General features: G+C 35.3%; 1 protein-coding gene across 1 annotated transcript in view; it reads right to left on the bottom strand.

The window, feature by feature from the left end:
- LOC107553718 (probable flavin-containing monoamine oxidase A) overlaps positions 1–22,422 on the bottom strand; it is a 48,322-nt gene that overhangs the window by 10,182 nt on the left and 15,718 nt on the right. Inside the window, exons 8-11 of the mRNA XM_016236033.1 lie at positions 14,277–14,377; positions 12,840–12,998; positions 10,442–10,528; positions 2,220–2,320 (exon numbers count right to left, since the gene is read on the bottom strand). Of these exons, the coding sequence (XP_016091519.1) occupies positions 2,220–2,320; positions 10,442–10,528; positions 12,840–12,998; positions 14,277–14,377 (448 nt within the window). The remainder of the gene's footprint in view (positions 1–2,219; positions 2,321–10,441; positions 10,529–12,839; positions 12,999–14,276; positions 14,378–22,422) is intronic.

Below are 22,422 nucleotides of genomic sequence, written 5' to 3'. Positions count from 1 at the left end.
ATGGCCCATTATAAGATTTCTAACAGAGTCAGTCACTTTTTGATTTTTTTATCTGTTGGTATTTGATAGAATCAAAGATGCCATGTATCTAAACAAGATGTCCAGGACCTCCAGCAGAAATATAGGCCCACAACATTAAAAATACAGCAGTATATTTCATTGTACACATGGGGTACTTTTGTTTGTTGCTAAAAAGCAAATCCCATTTGAAGTTCCAGTCATGTCTGACAAAAGAATATGCTGTGGATTGTTTTTGGATGAGAGCATTTTCTTTTCTTGATTTTTTTTAAGCCCTCCCAAACAACACGAGGTGTAGGTGCTGTTTGATTTGATTAGATTTTTTAAGGTTTTCTGACCCTGAGCCTCAACTATTTTCTGCAATTCTCCAGCTGTGGTCCTTGGAGAGTCTTTAGCCACTCATCCTCACCGTGCATTAGGACGATATAGACACACATCCTCTTCCAGGCAGATTTGTAACATTTTCTGTTGATTGGAAATTCTTAATTATTGCCCTGATGGTGGAAATGGGAATTTTCGCTGCTCTAGCTCTTTTCTTAAAGCCACTTTCTAATTTGTCAAGCTCAATTATCTTTAGCTGCACATCAGAAATATATTCATTGGTTTTTCTCATTGTGATGGATGGTAAAGGGAAATTGGCCTCTGTTTTCCCTTCTATTTATATTCCTGTGAAACAGGAAGCCATGGCTGGATAATATTATGTTCATAATCACCCTGGTATGCTCAAAATTGTAAATATGAATGGGAATATACTTCACAGATATTTTACTCATAAGAATTTCTAGGGGTGCCAATAATTGTGTCCAACGTGTATTTGAGAAAAAACATTTATTTCATAATGAGATTTTCCCCCATTTTCAATTGTTTTAGTTCAATGAAAGGTTAGATATTTGTGAATTTTTTTAAATAAAAGATCAAAATGATTAACAACGCAGATTTATTTTCACAGCCTTCTTTGTTCATATTTACCAAGGGTGCCAATAATTCTGACATATATATATATATATATATGTATGTGAAAGGAGAATGTGTGTGTGTGTATATATATATATATATATTTATTTATTTTTATAATAAATGTCATGTCTGTCATGCTGAAAAAAGTAAAAAAAAGTGAAGAAATAATAATAATAATAATAATGTTATTATTGTTACTGTTATTATTATTATTGTTAAATGTTCTAATAGTAAATATATTTGTTTTGGTGTCAGGACAACTGTTATTATTAATAACAGTGATTAATAAATATAATAATTATTATTAGTTTATTATTAGCAATAAGCAAATGAACAACAACTGTTATAATTATTCTTCTTAATATTATCACAATTGATATAGTATATATTACAAATTATTTTGGTGCCTGGACTACTGTTATGATTAATATTATTATTATTCTAGAATTATTATTATTATTAATATTATCACAATTTAAATAGTATATTTGACCAATTATTTTGGTGCCTGGACTACTGTTGTTATTATTAATAATAATCAGTAGTAGTAGTGTTAAATATAATAATAGTATCACAATTCTTGGTGCCTTGAGTACTGTCATTATTAATAACAGTGGTTAATAATAATAATAATAATAATTATTATTATTATTGTTGTTGTTCTTGTTAAATATGCTGTTACAATGTTTTTGGTGCCTGGACTACTGTTATTATTAATATATAATATAATATAATATACATTATTATTATTATGTAGTGTTTTGGTGCCACAAAAATGAAACGGGACTAAGACCTGATCACAACCAAAATGAGATCTGAGACCCTTTTATTGCCCTAAGAGAACTGGATTTTAGTTTTTTTCATTTTAGTTTTTTTTTTCACTCCAAGACCATAAAGGTAATCTATATGACACGTGCTCTGTATTCTTCAGAAGGCGTTCAATAGCTTTAATACAGGCTTGGAGTCGAATAGACTACTTTTATGGTGCTTTTCTGCAGTTTGACCGCTATGGTCACTCTATGAACTGCCATTGTATAGGAAAGAGCACAACTCCTTTTGTGTTCTGTAGAAAAATACCAGTGGGTTTGGCATGACATGATGGTAAGTACATAATGACAGAATTTTTATTTTTGTGTGAACTATTCCTTGAAGGACAGAGAATGTGAAGGAAATGAGGCACTGGAGCTTTGAAAGAGGCTTTGTTGAACATGAAGGGATTTGGCCAGCGTAGTGGATTTGTTTACCTGCCGAAAGGCTTTCGAAGACTCGGGTGGTAATACGTTAGCATCCCAGGGGTCATCACATTCACAGGACAGCCTCCGCTCCACTCCTCTTTTGCCCAGTCCTGAAAACACAACACAACAATTAACATTTTGCAGCAGTCAGTGTCAATGTGAACTCTAATTTTGGGCTAAAAAATGATAAGACTGTGGTTGTGATGTAGCTCGGCCTTTATTTCCCAAGAGAGGCAGATTTAAGATGCAGGTGCTATTTGCATTGACACTGACAAAACTTTTCGATGTCTTGCAGACAACATTTGGCAGACAGTCTTCTTGTTTCTCTTCACAATGAGCAGGGTATTTTTATATTACTGCAGCTTCACATCATCATAAACTCCCTGCAACCTCCTATTTCTCTTTTAATAAGGTCACCTCAAAGAATTCTGTGTGAATTAGACTAAATGTTCCCTTCAGTTCATGTTCAAACTAAATAAAAAGGTGTAGAAATAATTTATAATTGAATTTAATGAAGAATTATTCATTATTCATGGAATTATTCATCATTAGAGCCCTGTAGCCTTTCTTAATGATATACCCTGATGGTCTTAAGTAAGCATCTTGGTTAATGTTGAATGTTCTTAAATGCGCCTGTAGATTTTATAAAAGGTACTTGAAGCAAAACCCTTAAACTATCTAAGCCTCTTAGAATGATTTACATGTTAGTAATGTATTTTTGGACTTAGATGATTATATTAAAAGAAGGCTGTGTCTTCCCAAGCAGCTCTCTTGGTAGTATGCATCACCTTTCTATGAAAATATTAATAACACCATTAAAGTTAACCATTATTAGCTTAATACAGTGGTCACCAACCTTTTTAAGCCCAAGATCCCTGACCTCGTCCTTTATGAAAGACAAGATCTACCTATAGAAGAACTGATAGAAAAAGACAGCCCAGATTGTGCTGTCAATTTGAGTATTTTATTTAGTATTGTAATTAGTGATGCACTGATCATGATTTTTCATGACCGATTTTATTTTTTTAACAAGCAAATTTATTTATTGTTTATTAGCTCTATAACAAGCATACTTGCCTTAAAAATATCTGTAGCCATTTGAAATTAGACTAGGCAGCCACTGCATTTTAATCATGATCCAAATAAAGATACTAAGCTACTTATGTTTTAATAAAATTTTAATGATTTTTATTTTTTATTTTAATTAAACTATAATTACAAAATTTAAAGCAAAACAGAATGTCTTTATCGTTGTGAAATTATGCTACATAAAACATCTGAACGAAACCGAAACAGCAGACGGGCTGAATGAGAGTGCAAATTCACTCTCTGACAGCAGGTGGCACTTATGGAACACCAGAAGTAAATTGTTTCCTTGGTTACAGCTGTAAACAAAGCAGCGCAGTACTTCATACAGAGGTAAGAGGAAAAGAAAATGCCATTACCATTGAATGCAGTCAGTTCCCTTCAGTGATACATTCATATAACTCCTCACCCCCAATTCAATTTTTATATTTTCTTATATTTAATTCTTATATTTATTTATATTCAGTATTTATATTTTATATTTTGCGCATTGTGAACAGTGAGCTTGCTCTGCCTGCAACAGTATTCTCTATGCGTCTTAGACAAAGTACAAAGACTGGAGAAATTTCATGTTTTTTGTACTTATTTTTCTGTTATTTTCGGGAGCTACTGGGACAGTGATAAAGATCTAGCAGGCGATCGCAATCGAAGGGTTGGCGACCACTGGCATAATACATTCAGCTGAATACTAAAAACAGATGGTACATCCACACCACTAGGTGTCAGTATAAGTCTAAGAACAACACCAAAAGAAGTGCAAGAATTACATATAATGCCTTTACTTTATACATTTAAAACCTCAAACATACAATACATAACCAATATGTATTCAAAAATAAAATAACATAAAAAAACATGGTTCTTCAACATGGTCCAATAAATTTTATATCAAAAGGTAACACACTACCTCAAATGCTTATTTAACAAATAAGACTGAGTATAGTTTTAACAAAGAAATGCAGTGGATAATTTGTTGGAGAATTATGATACAGGATAATTGTCTTGGACAAAATGTGAAATAAACAATGGAGAATAGGCATGGGCCGATTACGGGTTTCAAGGTATACCGCGATTTGAAAATTTCGCTGTTTCAAAACTGCTAATATTTTCCGTTATACCGTTCCTGCGGTATGCTCTGTTTTTCATGACTCCTCAAAGACTGAAAGTGTAGGAATCCCTCAGGTTGAGTGCAGTGTAGAGAGTAACACGAGCCGCCTCCTCCTGTTGGTGCGAGCGAGCGGTCAGTCACGTGTGTGTATGACGGCCGAACATAAGGAGCTTCCCCTGGAACTTACGCAATCTGCAACCGGCCGTTTTTTGTCTTATTGCAAGCAACTCGTCTCTGTTCTGGACTTTGCACAAACTGCGTTGCAATGCAATAGTTTTCCAAAATGTAATTTATGTGAAAATATGAAGTCTGTAAACGCCCGTTAACACAGGCCAGAGACGTTGAAGACGGACGCACAGAGAAAAATACTGTAGCAGGCAGATCACTCACTGTTCATGATGCACAAACTATTGGAAGAAAATCCTCAATATTGATTTGGGGGTTTAAATGAATGTGTTTCTGAGGGGAACTGACTGTCCCTAATATTCTGTATGTTGCTCAAAAACAAAATATATTGTGTTCAGTGGAAAAAATTTTTTTTTTACCCAGTAATTTAAAAATAACACATTTTAGAACTGTAACAACAATACCGTGATACCGTGAAACCATGATATTTTTGCTTAAGGTTATCATACTGTCAAAATCTCATACCGGCCCATGCCTAATGAAGAATATATCAATATTTCTCTGATTTATCATTTTTCATGTATTAAAACTGCAGTTGGAAATTATGCATCAGATGCTCAGCACAGACCCTTTACCCAAGTGACAGACTGGACTGGTAGTATCTGTGGATCGCCATTTCATGATGAAAGGTATGAAGATTCTTTTTTTTTTTTCATTGTTGTGGCTTGTACCCCTGACCCAATGATTATATTACATTTGCTAGAACATTTCTATCATAAAACAGTGATCAGATATCAAAGCTGAACTCTTAAGGTCTTTGCACACTGAGTCCGAAATTTTCGTATTCGTCATCCTCTCCTATCAAAATGCTTGCAACGTGTGCGAAAACGCAGAGAATCGAACCTGGTCAGAATTTTTTTTTATGACGGACGAAAGTTTCGGAGGCAGTGTGTAAACGTGAGGTTGTATTTATTTTTTAACGTGCAAAACGTTTGGACAAGAATTTCGGACTCGGTGTGCAAAGACATTTAGACCTTTCTAATTATATATACACACAGTAGTTTGTCAAAATTAATAAAACATTTTGAACAATAGCAGACACAGCAATGGTAAACCAATGTAAATAAAACTGCCTGAACGCAGGAAGTGGGAGTTATTTACTAATGTAGATTTTAAAAAGTGCATGGACAAAAATCGATGTAAAAAAAGTTTGGGATAAAATGCTTATTTTATTATTTATGGGATTAAATAAACTTTTTGTCTAAATACCAATTATATGTAAGCACATTTCCACTACTAATAAGAAAAAAAAAATCATAAAAAGTCAAAATTATGAGATAAAACATAAAAATTATGAGTCAAGATTCTGAGAAAATAAAAAAAGTTGAAACTGACATACTAAGTCATAATTAACAAGCCATAAGTATGAGATAAAAAGTTGAAACTATGAGATGAGTAATAATTATGAGACTGGCCATGGGTCCAGGTTTTTTTTCTAACCTGCGGCCCGAGACTGGGATAGGCTACAACAATTGAAATGATAAAAAAGTCATAATTATGACATAAAAAATATGTTTTGTCATAATTATGAGTTATGTCAGCTTTTTTTTATCTCAAATTTCAACTTTATGTAATAAATAGGATTTAATTAAATATTTTAACTGTCATTGTTAAGATTTACCAAAGCCATAATTTTGAGAAAACATTTATAGATAATTATGACTGTTTATGATATAATAATTATGTATTGCAAAAAAATTATCATTACAAAAAGTAGAATTTTTTTATCCATAATTGTTTTAATTTCATCATCTATTTCGTTCATTTTTAAATTCAGGTTAATTCAGTTTGTTTTCATTTTTAATTTATTTTTAAGATAAAAAAAGCCATAATTACAACAAATCATAATCATGATATGATAATGATGTACAGGTGCATCTCAATATGAAATTTTCCACAACATTCTAATTTATTGAGATGCACCTGTATTACAAAAAATAATTTTGACAAAAAGTAGAATTTTTTTATGACTCGTAATACATTAGTTAATACGTTAATACATTTGTTTTAATTTTTAATTTAGACTTTTTACCTAAAACGTATGATTATAAATCATAATTTTAAATTAGTGTTTAATAATTTATGAAATAATTATGATTTACCAAAGCATTATCTTTGTTTTTGTGGCAGAAATGGGCCTTCATACAATTAAGTTTTTATTATTAAGTTATTTAAAGCCTATTAGGGGAGAACAAATTAGCTTTAGCTGCTTTACACTATATGCATTAAACACCATCTGGATATTTTTGAGTTGATGTGCCTTTGCTTTCCACAATGCACCCATAAGCCCAGTGCATGAGACCTCTCAGGGCACTCTGGGTAATTCTCTAGTTGAAAAGTTAGCTTATTTCCTTTCTCAGTTGCAGCTCATTGGAAAATGGCCTTGCCATCAGTAGTCCCATCATCCTCTCCCGCTCTCTCCATCCACAGGCCACAGAGTTGCTTAAGGCTATTCTCCATTTTCACTTACAGTGCTAAAGTGGCCTGACACCACTTTTGCACCAAGGCAGTAAAATGTTAACATTCTGTTGAAGCTGATGGCTGTCAAACCAATGTGCCCATTTTGTCAATCTCATTTACGCCTCCAGCATGGTCTATGGCACCTTTTTACCTCTCAGGGGAAATAAATTCCCATTTCATTTGTGAAATGGTGCGTTTTAGGCACAGTGGAGGACTGGCTCTAAGCTTTGGCCAATGAGGAATAGAGGTGCAGAGATTTCCATTTTCAGTTGACGCTTGTGGCAAATGTCACACAGAGGTTTGTCAGAGTCAAACAGGAGATTTGGCAGAGGTGATGAACTCTAGCAAGTCTTAATAGGTTTCATGGCCGATTCTAGATAATGTGTGTTATTTTCACATGCTGACTCATTCAGTGAGAACAGGAACTGCAAACAGAGAGCTTAAACATTTGGATCCATTCAAGACTAACAGATGTTTTCACTGCCACTCTTTCATCCATCCATTTTCCAAACCGCTCACCCAATATAGGGTCATGGGAATGCTGGGTGTACCTCTGTATCTCGGGCCGCACACTGTAATGTATTATTGTTGGTACAGCTGAGTTAACATGAAAAGAAATCATACTTGTTAGGGTGTAAATTATGGGTCTGACCCCCCCAATTAAACACTGAACCAATCAAAATGAAAGGTTGAGGGAGTCTTAAAAAATACCTACACTTAGCAGCCTTATTTTTACATACTGCATATGAAACATTTCTGTAGCTCTGTCTGAATGGCATTTGTAATATAATTTCCAAAAATGGAATTGGGTCATGCTGTTGACATTGCCTGAGGTCCAATTCATAAACGTATGAAAAACTTGTTTTGCCATCTAAATTAAATTGTATTTCACGAATGCATCTACAATACAGTTGGAATAATTTGTTGTTGAATGGAGTTTATTGAAATTAACCTGTTAAAACTTATCCTGCACATTTAAAATGGAACTGTTATGGGGCAAACAAGACGTGAGACGTACGGATCCATTTGCAAGCTTTATAAAAGGCGTGGTCAAAACAGGCGAGGATCAGGCAATGGCAAACAGGTATATAGAAGACAAAAAAAGAGCAGTCCAGTAAACAAGCGAGGGTCAGGCGACGGCGAACGTAATCCAACAGGGGTGAGACTAGAGGGATAATCCAGGTACAAGGCAAAGATCAGAACATGAGAAAACAGACAAGGCAAGACTAAGAAGAACTAAGCAGGCTCAGTAAGGTAGCTATCAGCTTTAGCAGTGATACACGGTAAACAATACTCTGCAGTGGGAAGGGATCAGAGTGAGTGTTAAATAGGGGATGTGTGATTGATTACAGCTGTGTGCAATCAGTGCTGTGTGCAATCAACTGTGTGTGTCATCAGTGCAGTGGATGATGGGATATGTAGTCCGGGGTGATATGCAACAGTGTGTAGTGCAAGAGTCAATTAAATGGAAAGGGTGACCTCTGATGGCTAGCAGACAGAAGTTCATGGACAGGATACGTGACAGAAACATTACTGGCTAATCCAACCTTAGCAACTGTTGCTATCTGCCATTTTTTTAACTTTGGCTGAGAGAATCTGAGTTTTGTTTTTCATTTTAAACTATTTTTAACTCACTGTATTGTAAAAAATTATACAACTTGTCCAGAGAGATTTCCCCCCCTATTTTTCTTGTTTATATATAACATTATATATAACATTACATTAACTCTAAATTAAAATAAATAGTTCACCCAAAAATTAAAACTTGCTGAAAATGTACTTACCTTCAGTCCATGCAAGATGTAGATGAGTTTGTTTCTTCATCAGAGCAGATTTGGAGAAATGTAGAATTACATCACTTGTTCATTAATGGATGCTCTGCAGTGAATGGGTGCCGTCAGAATGAGAGTCCAAACAGCTGATATAAATAAAATACTAGTCCATATTCCATAACAACACTTCCTCCAGTGAAAAAGTTCATCCCCTGTTGTCCTCTCACATTGAAATCCATTAATCCACTGACATGTTTATATTTTTTGGACAATTTTTTACTTATAAACAATGCTTGATCTGTGCATATTTCTCTTCTAATTCAGACGAGACAACTTTTTCACTGGAGAAAGGAATATAATGGATGGAGGACTATTTTAACTGGAAACAATGGTTTAAAAAGTTAAAAGCCAAGTTAAAAAATGTTTTTTATTATACTGCTTATCATTTCACAAGATGTTAATTGATGAACTGGAGTCATGTGAAATACTTGTGGATTGTTTTTATAAGCTATTTGGACTCTCATTCTGACAGCACCCATTCATTGCAGAGGATCCATTGGTTTAGGAAGTGATTTAATGCTAAATTCCTCCAAATCTGTCACAATGAAGAAACAAACTCATCTTGGATGGCCTGAAGGGTAGTACATTTTCATCAGATTGTAATTTTGGGGGAACTACTCCTTTAATGATACTAAAAATGTTATTGTATTTACAGTATATATATTGATTCAGGCCACTGTGATGTTAGTATTAACTAAAATAAATTACAGTAGCATAGAGATTGCATTATAGAAATGTTAGGAATCACTAAAGTTATCACTTGAAATTGCTGCTAAATGAGGCTTTTTTTACTTATTTCTTTTGACTGTTTGAAGTGTTTACCTTGATTATGATTTAATCACGGTACTGAATAATTGAATTTTTTTGCAATGTAATAATTCATCCCAGATCCCTTACGAATAATATCCAAATCATTTTTACCAATTTATGAGCACATTCTACTGAAAATAACATTGACGACATACATTTTCAGTTAATTCCTATGCATTCTGAATTATAAGAGTTAGCAGCAATTACCAAAGTTGGTGCAGTTTAGGTAATAATCAATTACCATTTATTAAAACAGTATATTTAATAAATAAAAATAAAAGTAACCACAATTTCTCCACAATCAAAGATTAACATAAGTTACTCAGACAATTGCAGAGACAAACCTCCACAGACTCAATGGTGTCCACAAAATTACCTAAAATAAAAAAAGCTTCCCGAGTCTAGTTTCCACATTTTTTCTGCTGTGTGTAACAACGCAAGAGATTAACATAAGTTACTCAGACAATTGCAGAGACAAACCTCCACAGACTCAATGGTGTCCGCAAAATTACCTAAAATAAAAAAAGCTTCCCGAGTCTAGTTTCCACATTTTTTCTGCTGTGTGTAACAACGCAAACTGCCATAAAATATGTTTCTGCATAATTTTTCGATTTCCCTCAGCACTGTCTTCCCGTACACTCCAGGTGCTCCTAGATGCTACTAAATAAAGCTGAAGCGAGGGGTTTCGCAAGACAATGACAATTCTTTCTGTGACTCAGCGCACATATTGGCTGAAATTCACCACATACCTTTTCTTCATAGTGAATGTAGGTGGACGCCTCCGGTCCAAGGTACTTCACCAGGCTGGAGATCACACCATCTCTTCTCTCCTCCATCTAAAATGAGCACAAAAACATTTGTTCATCGACGTATCACAAAAGTATTAAAAAAATATAATTGTGCCTCCATCCTTGTGAAAATGGGCACTTCTAGTGCACTTTAAATCCTAAAAATATATATGTATTTTTTTTTAAACTGTACTTGCAGATTATATAATATTAATGAAATTAAAGGCTACATGAGTGTTGTAACATATTTGTTACATATAAAGGTGTACATCTTACTTAAGAGGGTCAAAAAAGCACCGTTTAGAAATATAAAGGTAAACTTTAATACATTTTAATTCAATTGCAAATAATGTCTCCAAACAGATTACTTATACTCTTCTAAAGTACATAATCTCCTTAATAAGTATAATTTTTCAAATTATGCTAAACTGTACTTGAACTATGCTAGAACTGGGCTGAGTCCGGTTCTCCAACCTCCATCGATCCGAATAACTCAATCCCTCTTTGGTCTCTGTTGACTCTATGAGTTATGGGCAGAAAGGGGCCAGGGCGCACACCCTTGCTGTTACTACGCCAGCGAATGACAGATGTTAAGGGAACATATAAAACCCTGCATCTGCATGTTGTGCTCACTTCCACTTGAACTGAGTGTCCCGGCCCATAATTCAGCCTACAATTATGGCTTCGCACCAGGTAGGGGGTGGGGCGGCACAGGAAGCATCTGCGGGGGGCGTTATAAAAGTGCCCATAAGGAGTTGGAGGGCTAGCCACTATCTCTAATGCCTGGCCATAAAACAAACCGCACAAAATTACACTTCATGTCCACACTTCAAAGTTTGCCAGCTCATTCATGTGAAGGTAATGTTGAGTAACGGCAGAAAGCACACAGCTTGGGCGTATTGCGCTGAGTAGTCAGTCTGGGCTCTTCACACATCTGTAAGAACCAGAGCTTGTCGACAAATGCATTACAGAGTACATGACTCTTCTTCATTTTATGGACAAATCTCAATTAATGGAGGTGACAATTGGGTATTTCAACATAAAATACTACCAAATACAAATACTACCAAATACAAACTAGTAATGCTGTATTAGCAAATGAGAACCAGAGCTGGCTATTCCATCTGATTCATTATGAATAAAGCAACCATAAACTCTGTTCACTGCTCTTGTCTATTATGAATGACTACAGACGGTCTGGGGGATGGAAACGTGATGGAAGCGAGATGGAAACGTGTTTATCAGACCAGTTCATCTCAAAAAGGGAATTCTGGTTTTCATGGATTTTAGCTGTAGGCTAGCTATTTTCTGCATGCAAGATGTGTGGCCATCTTTGTTTGATTGAGCGACGAGTGACAGATAAATCAATAGTTGGCCACATTATCAGTCAGGAAAAGACTCTTTGAAGACTCAGAGCTGGAAATGTTTGTTTTCCCAAGATAACAGTTCTAGTTTAATCTGTACCAAAGACATTTGGCTAATCGCTAATCTGATATTGCTTGTTTACAGACAATTTGGTTGCTGAAAGACTAGCACTTCAACATATTTTAGTTAGTTGCCATGTAAGGTAACATTTCTAAATTGCATTTAAGTTGAAATTGTTTGTCTAATATTTACATTTTATTTTAGGTTGATTCCATCTACCCAATTGATTTTAATAGCTAACAGTAACAACGCTGGTGCATGTCTAGCTGCTGGACCAACTAGTCATTATTTTCTCCAGCAAAATGTAGCTCATGCTGGTTGAGCAAGAAAATGTTGCTATTTTAGATAATTGGTCAGCGTTTTGTTAGGTAGCATGGCTAGCAGTTATTCCCTAGATGCTGTAAGTGGGATCAAATGACTTTTGAAATATACATACAAAAAAGCTAATATTACATAATGTTTTGCAAATAATATTATTATTAAATGGCTAACCATCCATTAATTACAGTACATGGTTTTGAAGGCTCCTAAAAGCGTGAAATTAACTTTGAAATGGGAATGCTAACAGTTTTCTCCTAATATTATAGACCTTCAATCTCAGCTAGATGAAGAAAACCAGCACATGAGCTTCCAAAACACGACATATGGTTATGAGCAACTCTGCCAGCCTCTTCAGCAGGGTATTGTGACTGTTATGCTTTAGTAAGGCGGTTTTTGAGCAACTAAATGTCAATACATATATCTATTTTCACCTCTTGACTCATTGTCTCAGTATTCCCTGAAAGTGTGAAACTGAGAATAGACCTGACATATTAAACTTCCTTCTCTGTATCTCTCACTTTCTCTTTCCATTTCTCACTCTTGCGATATGCTATTAAAATGCATTGCTCTCTTTCCCAAACCCTCAGTCTCATTCTCTCTATCTGTCTCTCACCTTTCTGTCGCACCAGTCACGGGCCTGTACTCCAGTGATGAACCCCACCAGCGCAGGATTACCTCTGGGGCTGGTGGCATCAAATGTGACGCTTAAAGGGCAGTCCTCGGAGGGACGTGCCACGATTTCCCCCGAGAAACCTTTTTCCTTCCAAAATGCCTGTGAATCAGATCAAACAAAGCAGAGAATGAACAGCCTTGAAAATGAAAAGCATTCATTCTTTATTAAAAGGGACCAGCGCAATGCTGAAAACGGACATTATCTGCATAAATGTCAACTATATTTGCATAAATTGTAGATTTATGAGCAGTTATGTACAATATCTACATACTGATTAGCAACCAAACATCAAACAGGTTTGAAACGATATGAAAGTGAGTAAATTATGACAGAATATTCATTTTTATGTGAACGATCGCTTTAAATAAAACTGTTCTATTAGACTAAAATATTTAACACACTAATGCATATAATGAACTAATTTGTTGTTAAAAAGTGTTTTGCTTTTCCTGAAAAAAATAAGTGCATCCCATGCCAATATAATTAAATAACTAAATATGTATTTTTTTTAAGGTACAAATTCACAGTACTAGCTAGTTAAAATATATATTATATTTCAATGACAACATTGTAAAACAAAATGTGTTTTGTGGTATTTGTAAATCGATTTGGATAAAAGCATTTGCTAAATTAACAAGTCTATAATGTAAATGAATGCTTTGCATACTTATGGGGCTCCCATATGTAACTTCAACTGCATTCATAAATGTGTTATACATAATTCATGAATATATGCAATTAAAGATGATGATAAAAGATAAAAACACATTTTTAAGCACTCGGGCAGGGTTTCATGGACTAACAACTGAGTAAGAGTGTGTTGCGCAGAAAATGTTCTCACGCAAACATTCCCAACAGGGTTGATTGATCATTGTTACTCTGAAATAAAACTTACTGCAGAGTTACTTGGTTATTAAATTTATGATAACACAAACATTTCATATTAATGCAATCTAAGTTTCAGAAGCAACTCTGGGAGTGATTTTTGCATATGTTTGTTTTTCATTGGGCTCTAATTGTGTAAACGTATCCTTACTTTTAACATTTTATGCAGTAGTGAGTGAATGAAACCTATTATCTTATTTAATATGCAAAAGATGTTCGAAAACATCTTTCACAGTTGACAGACAAATCTTATCCTCTGATTAAGGTGGCATCTCCAGTAACTGCAGAGCCCAGATTAAATATTAAATTAAAGTAAGGGCTTATACTAAATATGCTAGTCAGAGCACTAGGAGGTAGCTCTCCATGCCTCTGCACATTTTAACTTCATTATAGAGTTTAATGCAATAGAGCTGTAGGGGAAGTGACTGCACTGTGCTGGGAAAGCCGGTAAGCCAGTTGTGGGTAAGTGGATGGGTTATGCGTGTTACTCACAGTGGGGTACGTGATGATAAACTTCGTCATGTGGCCGACAGGCAGGCACTGGGTGAGGCGCTGGCGCTCAGCTGGCAGGGCAGGCTCGTAACGGATCTGGGCTAAAAGAGAGGGCATAATCAGAGAGCCACTGAATTAAATAAGAAAATTTATTTTAGAAAACAACAGTAGAATGATACTGACATTAAATAGGCAAGACAGCTCTATTCTTACAATTGACCCTTCGCAAAAACCCACCCTCCTTAGCTACTGTTGCTATGTTCGACAAGCCATGCCTCTCTCACACTACACACCATGTTCTCACGCAGTGAAAATACATTGCGGAGCAAAGAGGAAACTGACAACATACCTACAGACAAGATAGAGCAGATTCTGGTATGTTGAATTTTTTTTTTAAAGAAATTCAAACAATAAATACCGTTTTGTGGCTTTTTAATGTGTCTTGACAGATCACTGTATTGCACCAGTTAAAGTGGCACATGTGAACCGATCATCTTTTCATATTTACTTAAAGCATGAAATGAACATGAATGCACATCAGAACTTATTTTATTTAAACCGCGGAAAGACATCAATGCACAATATTTTTCAAGTTTAAGTCCACTAAAGTTTATCTACTCTCCTGTCTGATTTGTTTGTCGGGCAAGATGGGGGATTCGGCATTATGGTTGTCAGATCACCTGTCAATCAAGGTCTTTGCGAATAGTCAATTGCTAGGACCCATTTCTCTAAACTTAGGTCACTTTTTCAAAACTCTTCACAAAAAAATGGTGTAGAAGCAATTTTCAATCAGTAAATTTCACAACTACTTACAAAGAAATAGCAAGTAACATATTAAGCATGAAATTTTGAATAGACAGAAATATAGAATTACCATGTCATACTTAAATTATCTTTTTTTAATTTACAACTTCAAAAACTTAAAAAAAAACTTAAAAAAAAGTTATCACAACAGCAGTCAATGTGGACCAAACTGTAGGCCATTTTTTATTGGTGTAGCACAAATACATTAATTGTCTACATCTTTCAAATTACATGTATTCTTTTCATACTCAGACACAACCACTACCATTGTCTTTAAAGGCCAATTTGCACGTTTGCATAACTGTTAAACCTAATATAATACAAAACCAAATAAGACCGCAATCTGCTACATTTCTACAGTAATACAATATTGAAATAATTCCACATCATAAAAAAAAGAAATTATATCAAAACAATTAGTAAAAACAACTGTGTAACACCAACACAGATGTTAGGCATTCAATTTCATTACCGTCTACACAAAAGGGGACCTGCCCTTACGAAAATTAATCATGGTTTTACTACAAATAAAACCATAAAACCAAAGTAAATATAGTTAAACTATATTTGTTTTGCAACACTAACCAAAGTTCAACCATTTTATTTATAGTAAAACTGTGGTTACTACAACAACAACAACAAAAAACCTGGTTACTACGTCTCTACTAAAATAAAACCATGGTTATTTTCATAAGGGTAGGAATAATTTTGCACTCTAATGTAAAAATGGACCATGTGACAAATACTGCAGTGAATTCCAAACAGTAGAGAGCTGTCAAAGAATACATTTATGAAAGAAATCACTGTATAATGCTATTTGTTGTTAGTGTTTTTAAAGCATTGTTTTATGGACGATTGTTGGGTGACAACCTTGCTAGTATTGTGAAATAATGACTTGATTTGAGACATGTATGAAGTGTTTTAGTAGTTTAGTGAATATGAAATTACTGAAAGTTGATAAGGAGAATTGTGAAGAGTTTTGAAAAGGTGACCCAAGTATTGAGAAATATGTCCAAGCGATAATAAAAAAAACTGTAAATGTTGTGAGCTGTCTTATTGTCTACTGTCTTCATAGGCAGCTACCTTCTGAGAAAGCAATTTGGAACACTTTGGAAACATCAAATTGTACTCCATATGTAAGAAGCAACTCATAATTGATTTCAATAGAGTTTGATGTTGCTAAGCTAATGCTATGAAACTATCTAGCTTAAAAATAGATAGTACATAGAAATATTGGCTAAAATGTTAGCAAGCTTTATCAATTCTTTCTCAGTACTGAATGAAGTACAGTATATGCTAATCTACTCTAATGCAACATTTCGACAGTCGCATCAGCAGCCATCTTGGCTTTATATTTTCACAAAGCTCTTCGCTTTGTTTTTCTTAACAGTCCATTGGGTACATTTTCTTAGAGTGTACATTTTACTATAGTCTCAGAGTCAGGTACACATCCACGATGCCTTAAAATTCTGCCTACGTAGGCAGCTCACTAAGTTTTGGAATGTCTCGCTGACACTCTTGATCATAGGGGATTCTGGGATACTGTTTATACATTGGATTTAGGGGACGTTATAGAGGACAGGACAGGACTGAATAGAAATATGTGCTTTAAAGAGAAATGGAAAACAGCAAATAAATTCAAAGATATGAAAGGGAAAAATGGTGAGCGCAGGAACACAGACAGGAAGAATATGGTATAGAATAACTCATAGGTCTCAGATCATCCTTTGGTATTGATTCAGGTGGCTATACCTTCTAATCAAGAAGCACTTTCGCAAATTGGATCTAATACCCTAGTGACTAGCTCTCCATGAAATTGCCAATCTATTAAAGAATCCCTGCGATTTAACACTACTACTTTGTTTTCCTAAAAGCCGTAATTATGGCTTAGCCATTTTGGGAGTGTAAGTGTGGGGTATCCAATAACTTTATGTGCAGCCCTCAGGGCCATCTCTACGCCTGAGTAACAGAAACAGTGCCAGAAGGGACACTGACCCCATTTTTGACAAGACAGCCATCTGGCGACAAGCCATCATGTCAGCTAGCCTTTTGAAGAGAGGCCACACAAATAAATTGTTGTCTGCTGCCCAGTCAGTCACTTGAAACATAACTCTATAGCCTAGCAATAAAACTTGTGTGAAAAAGAACCTATGGAAATAATACACTATAAAATAACATATTTAAGTGCAAACTGAATGAAATGTTTTTCGAATACGTAATTGCATGTTATTTATAATGAAATGAAAATGTATTTTTGTTAAAATTTATATTAAAAGCAATTATTTGTTAAGAAATAGTCATAAGAGTGTACTTTTATTCGTTAATATTATATTATCTGCAAGTAAAGTTTTTAATAAATATATACTTACAAGCGGACATTCAATACAAGCGCGCTTCTTTTACACAAGAGAAATGTGATATAAGGTAGGGTTTCAGAGAGGCTAGCAATAGCAAGCTTCCTTTGAAAGCATAAGATCTCACTCTCCCTGCAAATCACTCTCCAGATCCAAATGTTTTTTAACCAAATCACCTACCCTGGCTTTAATCAAGAAGCACAATACGAAAACAAGTCTTTCCCTGCAAATAAAAAAATATTTCCCTCAAAGAGAAACTGATTTTTGTATAAACCTTTTTAACACTACTCTTAGCCACAAGTCACTTTTAAAGTCCTTAAGTACTTCAATACCCACAATTTTTAATCAAGATCCACCAACCAGAGAATCAGAGAGCAATGAGCTATTAAAGGTGTCATAAACTGCCTTTAATTTTTTGTTTGTACTGTTCTCTGCGGTCCACTTATAATGTTATCAAGATTTATACATCAAAAAACATCATACTGTAATTTAGAATAAGCTATTTTCTGTACTGTTTTTAAATCCCGCATCGAAATGTGCCTTGTTTGTAAATGAATCTGCGGTAAAATGAAGTGAACAAAGGACCGAGTTCTTACTAACGCAGTCTGGACCTTCATTATAAATAAAGTTAATTCACTCTTTCCTAATGTTGGGATCAGAAGGAAGGCAATGCATAGACTGTTTTTCCACAACTTGGCACTGCGTCTTGTCGTCTTCAGAGCAATCTTTATCATTTGGTTTCTGCGTAGACCTGCATGTTCGCCTCTCTCATAAACACTACGGCCATTTCTCAAACGGAAGACTGAATCCTCCAGAGGTCGCATTTGCAGGCTGCATACGTCCTCGAGCCTGGTTTATTTCAGTTAACTGAGCATTATATTCGTGAGTCATAAGCATATTACAACAATTTACGCTGAACTAAGAATAATGGTCAAATTTATAACTGTTAATATTCTAAAATGCAACCTACAAATATGACCTCCGGAGGATGCAGCCTTCCATATGAGAAACAGCCTACATGCGTGAATCGGTGGGCGGGTCTAAACAGGCAGTGATGTAGAATCTGTGGGCGGGGCTAAACAGGCAATGCTGTAGAATCGGTGTAGAAGCAGGCGTTGATAATCTTCTGCGGAGGCGGTGCTTATCCACACTATTACATCATAGAGTAGAACATTCTAAAAGCTGTCGTTTTGTCAGTCTTCAATATAAGCTGTTTTTAGACTAACAACAAAGGGTACGTCTCCATCAGCTCCCTTGTTCAGTAGTCAGGGCACTGATCAGGCAGTCTGCCATTTTAAGGGCTGTCTGAATTGCGAAATCCTTCCAGTGCAGTTGAATGTTCGCTACCTAAAAATCCCACAGTGCATCGCAAATTCTAGGGAGCATCAGTGCTTACTATGCTCGCTTTTCAGAAATTACGTCACGTTTCTGAAGCATTAAACTACACAAGCCAACTCGGTAAATATAAAGACACGCGCTTTGAAAGATTTGAAAGGACAAACGTTTTTTTTTTAAGATATTTCAGCATAAACACACATCGCTAGACAGGTAATGAACAACATCTAGTTAACGTTTATAATTAATATTCGTCTGAAATGATGTAAGAACATGTACAGAACAATGTGTTTAAAAAGAAAAAAAATGTAGAATCTGTGGGCGGGGCTAAACAGGCAATGCTGTAGAATCGGTGTAGAAGCAGGCGTTGATAATCTTCTGCGGAGGCGGTGCTTATCCACACTATTACATCATAGAGTAGAACATTCTAAAAGCTGTCGTTTTGTCAGTCTTCAATATAAGCTGTTTTTAGACTAACAACAAAGGGTGCGTCTCCATCAGCTCCCTTGTTCAGTAGTCAGGGCACTGATCAGGCAGTCTGCCATTTTAAGGGCTGTCTGAATTGCGAAATCCTTCCAGTGCAGTTGAATGTTCGCTACCTAAAAATCCCACAGTGCATCGCAAATTCTAGGGAGCATCAGTGCTTACTATGCTCCCTTTTCAGAAATTACGTCACGTTTCTGAAGCATTAAACTACACAAGCCAACTCGGTAAATATAAAGACACGCGCTTTGAAAGATTTGAAAGGACAAACGTTTTTTTTTAAAGATATTTCAGCATAAACACACATCGCTAGACAGGTAATGAACAACATCTAGTTAACGTTTATAATTAATATTCGTCTGAAATGATGTAAGAACATGTACAGAACAATGTGTTTAAAAAGAAAAAAAATTTATATCAAAAATAGGTCAGTCCTGCCTGTTGTTTATTAATTCCAGTGGTGACGTTCTACTATGTTGTCAGTTGTCAGATGTTGTACGTAGTCATGTCACTGGAAACTGAGTGATCACTGTCCCAGTGTGAAGTGAGCCAAGGTACTTACCAGGAACTGAATTTGTGTACACGATGTAGTGATTCATGAGCTTGGGAGCTGGGGAGCTAATTGAGATGCATCCAAAGTTGCATCCTAATTCACATTGAAACTTACAGGATGTTTTATAGTAAAAATGACCACTTATGTCAAAATTCCATACCTCTTATATGGAATTTTTGTTTCTCACTTCATGACCCCTTTAAAACAAAACCAGGTGATGCAAGAAACATAAGGGTATTTCTCCAGTTTTGACACCAAATGTAAACAGACATGAGCAAAACACATGCGCACACTAAAAAAAACACTGAGTGAAAACGAAGACTAGTTTATTCCCTCAAGATGTTATGTACACAGTGTTATACTTCCCTATTTTCCAATTTTCACATAGTTTTTAGCTTTGAGTCAAATGTTTTAATATTGTTATCCATTTGGGAGCTGGCTTGCATGGTTCATGGCTTCAAACTGTTCATTGAAGAATTTTTTAAAAAGGAAAATGTGTAGGAAAAAAAATACTTCCAGGACCAACATTACTTAAAAAGCTGCAGGTCACTGTTATGCCAGCTGAATGTGTTTTAATATCTCAACTAAATGAATATGATTATCTAAAAAGCCAGAAATACTAAACACCAGGTTATTGTAACAAAAGGGACATAAAAGGGAGCTTGGAGACTGTTGGGAAGGAAATTGTCACTAAGTCCATCTGTAAAATACACTACACAGAAAAGCATTTTAATTGGAGCGGTTGTTAATAAATGTCTCTATCCTGACAATGAAAAATCAAACAAGACAAGCAAAGCGGAGAAGCGCTATGCGTGTAATTTTATTAAGTGACGGCAATCAGAAAAAAATATATTTTGATTACATTATGTTTCACGAATGTTGCTAATTGTACAAGAGGCTCTGATTAGTACATTTCCATTGGGTTAACTCTCTCCCAAAGGACTTTCCAACATGTTAATGAATAAAATCATGATTTTTAACCATGATTTAAATGTGCAATCGTTTACATGTAACCAACAATCCCATGTCAATTCACATGAATCTGTCTCTCTGAAGGGCTGTAATGGCAGACGGGGGAAACAGATCTAATTTAGCCGAAGTGACTGAGCCGTGGAGTTGCTCTCATTGATTGAGAGCGATCGCTCTGCGCCTGGCAGTCCATCATAACTGTGTGTAAGCGACAGTGGCTGTCTGCTTACTTCAATTTGCTAGACGTTAGGAAATAGCATTGCCGCAACACCACCTTTCTGGCAGGCAAACAGAAGGACAGAAGGGTGAATTCATTTGCGCAGCTTTTGAAGCAATAAGACGTTTGTGTATGTTTTACATCGATTGTGGCAGCAGTAATTCATCTAATAACAATAAAATGATGAAGTGAGTGTTAAATGGACATAAACTGTATCGAAAAAGTGTAGTTCCGCTATTTTAACGAAGCATTCAATGAGTGATGCTGTACAGGCCAGTGAAGCGCACCAGATTGATGTAATCTGCTGTATCCTCCACAACTGAGCACTCAGAAACAGCTTGGAGGATGGAAACTGTTTTGTGCAAATTGCATTCAGCACATTATTTGAGAATGTTGGTATTTACCTGATTTGAATGATTTTTTTAGTGAACTGTGTGTTAAAACAACACAATAATGCAAATAAATAAATAACACTACGCACACGCTTTGTGGCTGCAGTTCATGCTTTGGTGAATTCCCTGGATATTTTTCAGCCCATATTTTAGTTCCTCTTAAACTTCTGTCAGTCTATGCCTCTCTTTCTTGCCCTCAGGAATTGTATTATTATTATTATTTTTTGTCTCTGTTCCCCCTCACTCGTTGGCATCTGTCACCTCTGTTACTCAGGTAGCTGCGAGTGGTAGAACAAACATTTATAGCATAACCTCAGGCTAATGGGCCACAGGTGCTCTCAGCATTTCTGTAGGATTCTACCACTTGCCTGAAGCCTTGGGGAAAAATGTACTTAAAAAAAGAAGAAGAAGAAAACAAACAAACACTGGTTCACACTACTGTTGCACCAAAACAAAATTCTGGACATGCAGGGCTGAATGCTTGTTTTCAATTAGCTTTTGTTTTGAATTACTAAACAAATTATAAATTAATATTATAAATTAGTGCTGTCAAACGATTAATCGCGATTAATCACATCCAAAATAAACGTTTTTGTTTACATAATATGTGTGTTCTGTGTATATTTATTATGTATATAGAAATACACACAAATGCATGTATATATTTCAGAGAAATGTTATTTTAATATATTAAATGTATTTATTTATAATATAAATTATATGAATATAAATATAGACATGTAAATATTTTCAAAATATATACTGAACACTGCTTTTCCCCCCCAAAAAATCTGTTATTAGGTGTTAAAGTACTGTTAACATTTTCTTTTTTTGTCAAAAATGTCATAAAATGCCATTTTCAGCTGCAAACTCGTGGCCAAAATCTGCAGCATCCTTTGTTCCCATTTACACACCCACCCTGCCTTCATTCATCTGTAAATGGCAAAGTGATACCAGCAATTTGCTAATTAAGGGCTTAGGCGTAAAGCCTGTGCTTTTGAACTCATTCCCAAAATGCTGGGAAACTGGAAACAATCCG

The sequence above is a fragment of the Sinocyclocheilus grahami genome, unplaced genomic scaffold, assembly GCF_001515645.1.
Source record: "Sinocyclocheilus grahami isolate Dianchi unplaced genomic scaffold, SAMN03320097.WGS_v1.1 scaffold478.1, whole genome shotgun sequence".
In the NCBI taxonomy this organism is placed as follows: domain Eukaryota; kingdom Metazoa; phylum Chordata; class Actinopteri; order Cypriniformes; family Cyprinidae; genus Sinocyclocheilus; species Sinocyclocheilus grahami.
This window is presented reverse-complemented; position numbering and strand designations above follow the sequence as displayed.